This window comes from Mandrillus leucophaeus, unplaced genomic scaffold (assembly GCF_000951045.1).
Source record: "Mandrillus leucophaeus isolate KB7577 unplaced genomic scaffold, Mleu.le_1.0 Scaffold718, whole genome shotgun sequence".
Taxonomy (NCBI): domain Eukaryota; kingdom Metazoa; phylum Chordata; class Mammalia; order Primates; family Cercopithecidae; genus Mandrillus; species Mandrillus leucophaeus.
The window spans coordinates 651,014-661,852 of record NW_012107786.1 but is presented as its reverse complement, the minus strand read 5'-3'; the positions used below and the strand labels follow the sequence as shown (position 1 = coordinate 661,852).

General features: G+C 55.8%; 1 protein-coding gene across 1 annotated transcript; it reads left to right on the top strand.

Annotated features, from left to right (window-relative positions):
* The first annotated feature begins 708 nt into the window (after positions 1-708).
* On the top strand, positions 709-10,355 carry CATSPER1 (cation channel, sperm associated 1). The gene is made up of 12 exons (XM_011965236.1): positions 709-2,020; positions 4,076-4,288; positions 5,363-5,476; positions 5,599-5,746; positions 6,055-6,146; positions 6,285-6,428; positions 6,612-6,675; positions 6,849-6,921; positions 7,038-7,098; positions 8,326-8,401; positions 9,942-10,056; positions 10,191-10,355. The coding sequence occupies exons 1-12, from the start codon at positions 841-843 to the stop codon at positions 10,215-10,217; spliced, it is 2,307 nt and encodes a 768-aa protein (XP_011820626.1). The 5' UTR covers positions 709-840; the 3' UTR covers positions 10,218-10,355.
* The last annotated feature ends 484 nt before the right edge of the window (positions 10,356-10,839 follow it).

The following is a 10,839-nucleotide window of genomic DNA, read 5'->3' as shown; positions in this document are numbered from 1 at the left end:
CGGGCGGATCACAAGGTCAGGAGATCAAGACCATCCTGGCTAACACAGTGAAACCCTGTCTCTACTAAAAATATAAAAAGTTAGCCAGGCATGGTGGCGGGCGTCTGTAGTCCCAGCTACTTGGGAGGCTGAGGAAAATGGCGTGAACCTGGGAGGCGGAGGTTGCAGTGAGTCGAGATCGTGCCGCTGCACTCCAGCCTGGGCGACAGAGCGAGACTCCTTCTCAAAAATAAAGTAAGAAATAAACAAACAACAACAACAAAAACTATGTATTATGCTGTTAATATAAGGTTTACATATCTTAACTTTTTTGATCCTGTGGGCTAGGTGTTCTTATTCCCATTTTACAGAGGAAGAAGCTGAGGCATGGGAAAGTTCAGCAACAAGCCCAAGGTCACACACTTATTTATGAGGGAGTCAGGCAGTCTGACCTCTAGATGGGACTGGAGACTGGATCACTTGGACCATTTTCTTTCCAATAACAGGGCTAAAGCAGCTGATGAAGCCATGGTGCCCCATGGACTTCTTGGTCCAGCTTTGTGGGTCCCCTAGGTCCAGTCCTTCCCTTTTCTTGACCTCGGTTTCCTCATTTACAATGAAGGAGTTTGACACAATAATTCTTGATTCTGAACTGTAGTCCAGGAAGAGACATTTGGGAATGAGGCCCTGGCCTGCTGGTGACATCATAGAGGGGGGAGTTCCACGAGAATAGTCAGGCCTTTCTGGAAGCCCAGTGCCACAGTCTGCACTGAGCTCGGCTCAGGAAGGAAGGGAAATCCAGGCGGGGCCTGTTGGGCCCAGGTCTGGAGTTCTGTTCGCTCCAGAGTTCCCAGCACAGTCATGGATCAAAACTCAGTGCCTGAAAAGGCTCAGAATGAGGCAGACACCAATAACACAGATACATTCTTTCACTCCCACTCATCACCCCCACACCACAGGCCAGGCCACAGCGGAGCTCTCCACCATCATGGCGTGCCTCAGCGACGTGGTGAATCTCACCACCCTCCGGAGTTCGAAGACTTCCACGACCAAGCCTTCTCCTCCCACATCCACCAATCTCAACACCACAGTGAGTCGTGGAATCATGGCAGAGCCCACGGCCCCACAGGCTTTGGCCTGGCTCCCTCTCAAGGCGCTGTCCCCTCCCACCATTCCTACGGTGAGGACTACCTTAATGAGCTCCACCGTGCTGGCAGAAGGCATCATGACGGGTCCCAATACAGTGGGTTCCATCAGCAGAATGACTCCCACCACCGTAAGGCGTCTCACCATGGCAGACGCCAATATCTCGGTGAGAATTTATCCCACTATTCCTCTGGCGTGCCCCACCACCCCAGCGAGGCTTCCCACCATGGTGGGTCCTACCTGCCCCATGGAGCCAATCCCTACAGTGAGTCCTTCCACCACAGCGAGGCTTCCTACCTTAGCGGGCTCCAACACGACGAGTCCCAGCATCACCAAGTCTCCCACCATGGCTGGTCCACCCACCACCAAAGCCACCACCATGGCAGGTCCCATCATCACGAAGCCCACCAGCATAGAAGGCCTTCTCATCACGGACAGATCCTTTCCCCTTATTCCTCTGTGGGGTCCTACCAGCATGGGATATCTGACCATCACAGCGAGTACCCCCATAGTGAGCATTCCCACCACACACAGTACCACCACCGGACCCACCGGCACCGAGACCACCACCAGCACCGAGACCACCGCAGTGCGCATCATTCCAGTCACCTCTATGGCGACTACCAGTACAGGGACTACGTCCAGAGCACTTCCCAGCTCTCCATCCCACAAACGTCCTGGAGCCTGGTTCACGATGCCTCCGGCCCTGCTGCTTCTCATACAGGAGCCCTCCCCCCTCACATGGCACACCCACGGGGCTCGGCCCACAGCATGACTCGGTCTGTCAGCGCAGTCCACTCACGTGCCACCCAGAGGTCCAAAAAAGTTCATCCCTGGGATACCAAAGATTCAGAAGACTGGGGCAAAGAAGAGGGGCAGTTTCGGAGACGCAAAAGTGAGTCTTTGCTGGGTCCCCCATGCCAACTCCTGCTGCCTGGCACAGGTTCCAGACCTGATCTCGCGCCCGCACTGACCTTCCACAGATCGTAAGGCCTGAACCTCCTGCATATGTCCCCCATTGGCTATTCATTCTCCTGACTGTTCATGGTCCCATCTTTTATTTTTTGAATTATGCACTTCTTTAGGCCATGAGGTGTTTGTTCATTCAGTCACTGCCTTCTTTATTCGTATGTCCACCAGTCAAACATTGACACTCATTCAGTGTGGGTGCGTGACCTGCCTGGACCATGGCAGCACAGGGAAAAATTCAACACAGTCGCTGCCCTCGAGGGGCCCAAGACTGGGGGTGGTCACTTAGCTGACCACAGATCATCCTGTGCTCGGGGCCTGCCCTCCTCAGAACATTGACCACAGTGGATCCTATCTGTCCAGATTTCTCCCACTCAACTGTGAGCTGCTTGAGGACAGAGATTAGGAACTAATGCCTGAATGAGGGCCTTATTGGAGGGTAAGGAGGGACCATGGGCTTTAGCTCTCACTCCACCGAACCTTCTTCCTAGTAGTTCAATAAACGTGACAACAGGCCAGGCGTGGTGACTCACACCTGTAATCTCAGCACTTCAGGAGGCTGAGACGGGCGGATCACTTGAGGTCAGGAGTTCGAGACCAGCCTGGCCAACATGGTGAGATCCTGTCTCTACCAAAAAAAAGACAAAAATTGGCCAGGCATGGTGGTGCGTGCCTGTAATCCCAGCTACTCTGGAGGTTGAGGCAGGAGAATCGCTTGAACTCAGGAGGCAGAGGTTGCAGTGAGCCGAGATCATGCCACTGCACTCCAGCCTGGGTGACAGAGCAAGACTCCATAAGAAAAAAAAAAAAACAAATAGGCTGGGTGCGGTGGCTTACACCTGTAATCCCAACACTTTGGGAGGCTGAGGTGGGCAGATTGTTTAGGAGTTGGAGACCAGCCTGGTCAATATGGCGAAACCTTGTCTCTACCAAAAAAATACAAAAATTAGCCAGGTGTGGTGGTGTGTGCCTGTAATCCCAGCTACACAGGAGGGTGAGGCAGGAGAATAACTTGAAGCTGGAAGGCAGAAGTTATAGTGAGCCAAGATCTCGACACTGCACTCCAGCCTGGGCAACAGAGCGAGACTCCATCTCAGAAAACAACAACAAATAAAACATGACAACAGTCTCAGGAACAAGCAGACCGGGGCAAGTGTGTTATTAAATGGGGGTGGGAAAGGCAACCCAGAGGAGGGAACATTTCATCAGGACCTTAAAGGGAGAGGATAAGTGCACCAAGAGGATGGGGTGATGAGGAGGTTGGGTTTTCCATGTGTAAGTTGCCACGTGAGCAAAGAAAGGCATGGAGACACAGGAGTGGGAGCCCTCAGGATCCCCAGAAGCCAACTCCAAATCCCCAACAGGCTGGCCCCTGCCACAGAAGGCACAGGACCAACCTGTTGGGGATTTATTGGCCAGGGTGGTCTCGAACTCCTGGTCTCCAGGAGTGAGCTCCAGGTGCGAGCCGTTGCTTCTGGTCACAATTATCCCCATGTTAAAGACAAGAAAACGGAGACACAGAGCAGTAGTGAAGTCACGCAGCTGCTTAGGTAGAGCCGGGGAGAGCCTGGGAATCCAGGCTTGTGTGAGGCTCATGCTGAGGAGAGAGAGGACACTGGGTGCTGGGGACAGCCCTGAGCGCACTCCTGTGTCCCTGCAGAGTGGTACTTCATAACCTTGGACTCCGTATTCTTCTGCATCTATGTGGTGGAAGCCGTGGAGGCCAGGAGTTCGAGACCAGCCTGGCCAACATGGTGAAACCCTGTTTATACCAAAAATACAAGAATTAGCTGGGTGTGGGGCAGGCATCTGTAGTCCCAGCTACTTGGGAGACTGAGGCACGAGAATTCCTTGAACCCCGGAGGCGGAGGGCCAGCAAGCAGGTGGGAGTGACTATGGACGCTGAGCCAGGCTGGGGGGTGCCCGGGACCTCGTGTCCCACACTTGCACACACTTGACTTTCTGGCCCTGTTCCTTTCAGCCGGCCGGCTCCAGCGGACCCACAAGAAGGGACACTCTACTAATCTCTTGCAGTGGCTGTGGGAAAAGCTAACCTTCCTTATTCAGGGCTTCCGGGAAATGATCCGGAAGCTGACCCAATCCCTGGCCTTTGAAACCTTCATCTTCGTCGTCGTCTGCCTCAACACCTTCATGCTGGTGGCCCAGACTTTCGCTGAAGTCGAGATCCGTGGCGGTAAGAGCCAGGGAGCCCTGTTCCCATGGAGAAGCCACCGATGCTGTTCCAGGACCTCCGTGGGCCTGATCCAGTGCCGGGCGGTTCACAGGACTCAGCTCACTAGATCCTCACCCCTGGGAAGTAGATGGCATTGCCCAGCGTTTAGAGGGCGTCTCATAAAGACTCCGCTGAGGTCAGCCAGCCCGAGACAGAAGGACCAGCTAGGCGGGAGGCGGTGCTGTTCGCGCCGCAGCCACTAGGGGACGCATCTGCTCCAAATGTGCGACTGAGGGCGGCCGGGCGCCTGGAGCCTGAGCTTTGCGGGAAGGGCTGGGAACCCGAGAAGGCCCTGGAGGGGCGAGGGTGGAAGGCGCTGGAGGGGCGAGGGTGGAAGGCGCTGGAGGGGCGAGGGTGGAAGGCCCTGGAGGGGCGAGGGTGGAAGGCGCTGGAGGGGCGAGGGTGGAAGGCCAGGGAAGGCTGGGCCCTCTAATGTTATGGAGCAGGGTGAAGGACAGGAGCTGCCCGGCTGGTTGTCTCAGGCTCCATTCTAAGCACTTCGCTTGTGTTCATGCATTTAATTCTCACAACTTTATCGAGTGGACTTCAGTTATCCCTATTTTATTTTATTTTAGACAGAGTCTCGCTCTTTTGCCCAGGTTGGAGTACAGTGGCGTGATCTCGGTTCACTACAACCTCTGCCTCCCGGGTTCAAGTGATTCTCCTGCCTCAGTCTCCCAAGTAGCTGGGAGTACAGGTGCCCGCCACCACGCCCGGGCTAATTTTTGTATTTTTGGTAGAAACAGGGTTTCACCATGTTGGCCAGGCTGGTCTCAAACTCCTGACCTAAGGTGATCTGCCCGCCTCACCCACCCGAAGTGCTGGGATTACAGGCGTGCACCATTGCTCCCGGACACAATTAAACCCATTTTAAAGACAAGAAAACTGAGACACAGAGCAGTAGTGAAGTCGTGGAGCTGCTTAGGTAGAGCCGGGGAGAGCCTGGGAACCTGGGCTTGTATGAGACTCATGCCGAGGAGAGAGAGGACACTGGGTGCTCGGGACAGCTCTGAGCGCGCTCCTGTGTCCCTGCAGAGTGGTACTTCATGGCCTTGGACTCCATATTCTTCTGCATCTACGTGGTGGAAGCCCTGCTCAAGATCATCGTCCTGGGTCTCTCGTACTTCTATGACTTCTGGAACAATTTGGGTGGGTGGGGCTGGGGCCAGGCCGTGTGTGTTTAGTCTCAGGGAGGCTCAGGATGAGAGAACGGTGGGGAAGGGAGCGCTGGCGTTGGGAGCCCGCCAGGCTCAGGAACCCCGTGCCCTCAGACTTCTTCATCATGGCCATGGCCGTGCTGGACTTCTTGCTGATGCAGACCCACTCCTTCGCCATCTACCACCAAAGCCTCTTCCGGATCCTCAAGGTCTTCAAGAGCCTGCGAGCGCTGAGGGCCATCCGGGTCCTGCGGAGGCTCAGGTCGGTGGCCACGGCTCCCACCTGGGGTGGGGACTCCAAAGGAAGAGGGGACACAGACCGGGTCCCCCAAGAAATCCACTGTGACCTGCTCAAGGGATGGGGGCGCCGGAGGCTGCTGACCCCAGCCTGCTTCTGCCTCCTGCCATGCACTGGAATCAGCCCCTTCATTTTTCCAGAGAGGGGCCGGGACTCACCCAAGTCACCAGCAAGTCAGGAGCCTCCTGCCTTCAGCGCCAGCTGTGGCTGCTAGGCACAAACACCCCCCTGCCCCACTGATGACTCAGCCCCCGCTCCATTTCTGCCCACAGATTCCTGACCAGCGTCCAGGAAGTGACAGGGACCCTGGGCCAGTCCTTGCCATCCATCGCAGCCATCCTCATCCTCATGTTTACCTGCCTCTGTATCCTGGTGCTGCAGGGGCTGGGGTGGGGGCCTGAGGGGTTGCGGTGAAAGGGGTGCGGGGAGCAGGGATGGGGCAGGAGGAGGGGCACTGGGACAGGGATAGGACTGAGAGCCGAGTTTGGCCCTGAACAGCCAGTCCTCTTCTCCGCGGTCCTCCGAGCACTGTTCCGCAAATCTGACCCCAAGCGCTTCCAGAACATCCTCACCACCATCTTCACCCTCTTCACCTTGCTCACACTGGATGACTGGTCCCTCATCTACATAGACAGCCGTGCCCAGGGTAGGGCAGGCCCCAGGCGGCAGGGAGGGCAAGGGATTGGGGGGGTGGACCGGCCAGGGCTTGGTGACCCCATCGGCAAAGTGGGGCTTCTGATGCCTGCATGTCAGAGTGTGGGGAGGGAGCAGGTCGTGGTTGGGGGTGGCAAGCACAGCCTGACTGTGCCCTCTGGCCTGCTTCCCCTAGGCGCCTGGTACATCATTCCCATCCTCATAATTTACATCATCATCCAGTACTTCATCTTCCTCAAGTGAGGACTCGCCCCTGCTGTGCTGCCCAGCACCACCCGTGCTTCCTCCTCCCCCTGGGACCCTCACCCCAGCCCTCTCACCCTGGTCGTGCCACACTGAACCCACAGGAAGTACAGGGTGCCCCTCTCCTCTGGCCTCTTCACTGAGGGCACACTCCTGTCCCCCTCTCCAGCCTGGTGATTACTGTCCTGGTGGATAGCTTCCAGATGGCGCTGTTCAAAGGCCTCGAGAAAATGAAGCAGGAGGTACCAAGTGGGGTGGGACAGGTGGACCACATCAGGAAGCTGGAGGAGTAAGGCCATGGGGCTCCAGGGTTGAGCAGGCCTGGGACTCTGACAGATCTGAGGCCTCTTCTTCCCAGAGGGCCGCCAGGATCCAAGAGAAGCTGCTGGAAGACTCACTGACGGAGCTCAGAGCCGCAGGTACCAGCTCAGCCCGCCCTGGCCTCACCTGCCAGTGGAGGCCAGTCTCTCCATCCCCCTAACCTCCCTCCACAGATACAGAATTCCAGACTCGGTTTTAGAGTTTTAGATTTTGAGACTCAGGAGGACTTTAGTCCAGAGGACTCTAGGACAATCCTCCCAAAGCCATTTAAACTGCTTGTCAAATCGTTGTGTTTTGTTTGTTTGTTTGTTTGTTTTTTTGAGATGGAGTCTTGCTCTGTGGCGCAGGCTGGAGTGTGGTGCTGCAATCTCCGCTCACTGCAACCTCGGCTTCCCAGGCTCAAGCAATCCTTCCATCTCAGCCTCCTGAGTAGCTGAGACTGCAGGCATGCGCCAGCACACTCACCTAACTTTTTGTTTGTTTTTTTAGTAGAGGTGGGTTTTCACCATGTTGGCCAGGCTGGTCTCAAACTTGAATTCCTGACCTCAGATGATCCTCCCACCTCAGCCTCCCAGAGTGCTGAGATTACAGATGTGAGCCACCACACCTGACTGTGCTTGTCAAATCTTAAAAGACCTACTGGGGGCCGGGCATGGTGGCTCACGCCTGTAATCCCAGCACTTTGGGAGGCCGAGGCAGGCGGATCACCTGAAGTCAATAGTTTGAAACCAGCCTGGCCAACATGGTGAAACCCTGTCTCTACTGAAAGTACAAAAATTAGCTGGGCGTGGTGGTGGGCTCCTGTAATCACAGCTACCCGGGAGGCTGAGGTGGGAGAATCACTGGAACCCGGGAGGCAGAGGTTGCAGTGAGCCAAGGCGACAGAGCAAGACTCTGTCTCACACACACAAAAAAAAAAAAAAAAAAAAAAAAAAAAAAAAAAAAAAAACCCCCTTTAAAAAAAACAAAAAAAAAAAAAAAAAAAAAAAAAAAAGAAGAAAAGAAAAAATACGTTCTAATTGGCTAGGCCTAAGTTACCTGTCCTTGAAGCTGGGGGATGGGGCTAACCTCAGCCAGAGGACTTGGACTAAAAGGGGGTAGAAGTGATTTGTTCCTCAGGAAAATTGGGGTACTTCTTCCAGAAGTGGGGTGGGTGCTGGACGAGCAAACAAAGGGAACTGCATCATGCGGCACGCCCGGAGAAGCAACCTCCTGGAGCAGCCTGTACAGAAGCTCCATTAGCCCTTATCTTCCTGACACGTGGGGTTCCTCTGCCTCCTCTCCAAATCCAGACCTTGACCTCACCCTTCTTTCTCTACATCCAGAGCCCAAAGAGGTGGCGAGTGAAGGCACCATGCTGAAGCAGCTCATTGAGAAAAAGTTTGGGACCATGACTGAGAAGTGAGGAGACAGGAAGGGAGTGAGGCCTGGGGTGTAAGGGTGAGGCCTGGGGGCCTGGCTGGAGGGTTGGGAGGGAAAGGGACATTGCCTGCCCCTCTAGAACGGGATGGAGTGCTGAGGCTTGCGGATGAGCCTGTGGGTGCAATGTGGAGACCCTGAGTGGCTTCTGCACGCCCAGAGGTGTGTGTGCCACCTGGCTAATCCCAGCAGCAGAGATTCCACCCATTCCTTCACCCCAGAACCATCCCCAACCTTTGTCAGGTCTGGGCCCTGTGAGGGCTCCAGGGACCCAAAGAGGACACAGACTCAGCCCCTGCCCATGAGGACCCCACCTCTAAAGACCTGTGTTGGGCCGTGGAGGATGAGTAGACTTCAGCCAAGTGGAGGGATAATGAGGTAGTTGGAGGAACAGCTTAGATCAAGGCCTGGAAGCCAGATGCTCAACCTCCATTTCTGTCCACTTGAGTGACCAGCTGGGCCAGGACATCTGGGAACTCTGTCACCCAGGCTGGAGTGCAGTGGTGTAATCTAGGCTCACTGCAACCTCTGCCTCCTGGGTTCAAGCTATTCTCCCACCTCACCCTCCTGAGTAGCTGGGATTACAGGTGCACGCCACGACGCCCGGCTATTTGTGCGTGGTTTTTTTCAGTAGAGGCAGTGTTTCACCATGTTGGCCAGGCTGGTCTCGAACTCCTGACCTCAAATGATCCGCCTGTCTCGACCTCACAAAGTGATGGGATTACAGGCGTGAGCCACCGCGCCTGGCCTCTCACTTATCTTTCAAACTCGGCTCATTGACGCTGCCTCCAGAAGTCTTTCCAGGCCCCCAGCACCGGGCAAGGTTTCCCTCCTCCGGGCCCCTCAGAACCCAACTTCACATCTCAAGGTGTCAGCAGCTGTCTGGCTCTGAGGGCAAGCTATCTCTCGTTAATCTCCATCTCCTCTGAGGCCAAGCTGTCTCTTGTTCATCTCCAGCTCCTCAGAGCACCTTGCTGTGTTCATTGTTTCCAGTGTTCTTTGATGAATGGGTTGACAAGATGGCCGGGAGGGTGTGAATGGGACAATGGGTAATGTGGTGGGCGCATGAGTGGGTGGATGGACAGGTGGATGACTGACTACACTGCATGGTGAAGGTGTTAATGGGTGGGTGGGGGGTGGCTACAGGGAAGAGCAGGTGGATGGAGGGGGAGGTGAGTTGTGGTGGCTAGAGGGCCAGATGGTGAGTGACTGGATAAAGTGGGTGGATGGATGGACAGATGGTCGAGTGGGCGTATGGGGAGGAATGGGGCAGATCAATGGGTGGGTGGAGGGATGGGTGGTTAGGAAGATAAACAAAGCCAGAAGCCTCTGCGCTACAGGCAGACTTGGGCACTTTCTCATATCTGGAAAAGGAGACCTCCTGGAAATAAAGGTCTGCAGTCATATAAATTTTGCGGGGAGGAGGCAGGCAAGAAGAGCCTCTGGGTGCTTCTGGGGTCCAGTAGGCCCAGCCAGCAGGTCAACCCAGCCCATCTCTGTGACCCCCACCCATCACCCGCAGGCAGCAGCAGCTCCTGTTCCATTACCTGCAGCTGGTGGCAAGCGTGGAGCAGCAGCAGCAGAAGTTCCGCTCCCAGGCAGCCGTCATCGATGAGATTGTGGACACCACATTTGAGGTGAACCAGGCAGGAGCGGGAAGGTGCTGGCGTGGGGCTTGTAGCCAGAAGTGTCCCCAAGTAACAGCCCCATGGGGATCGGGGAGGGCAGAGGCTGGTTCATTCACCCACCCGTGCCCCACTAACCCCTGCAGGCTGGAGAAGAGGACTTCAGGCAGTGACCTCAGGAGGACACCAGATACAGACTTCAACCCCTGGCAGTCTGCCCACCTGGGTGCACTGGGACGGATCCCCAAATCTGCTGGAAGGATTGTCCAGGCCCTGCAGAGCGGGGGCCCCAATAGAGTTTTTAAACCCCAGGAGGCTCCATGTCCTCACTGGCTAGGCCAAGGCGCAGGGAAGGGAACTGGTGCACATTCACGAACGAGTGTGAGCCGGTGCTCCCTATGAAAGGGGCTGCTCTTGATTCCCTCCAGCCCTACCAGGGCCCGCATGCTAACTCAGCCCAGCAGGGCATTAACAGCAGCTGGAGGGGTGAGGCAGAACGTGGGCTGAGCTCATGTGTCGGTGGTGCCGGGAGAGCCGAGGAGGCAGTAACCCTGCTTTGGGGAGGAAGGCCCATCTGGCCGAAGAGTCAGGAGAAAAAGAATAGGCCTGAACACCCCAGGGTTGCCAGGGCCTGGGGGCCCAATGGGCTCCAGGAATGGGGACTCAGAGCCCGGGAACTCAATCCTGCCAGGACCCTCAGCTCCAGGAGAAGAGCACCAACCAGATGGGGATGTCATGAACCCAGAGGTCAGAGGTCATTGTCATATCCTGCCCTTCCTGGGGTCAGACTCTAGA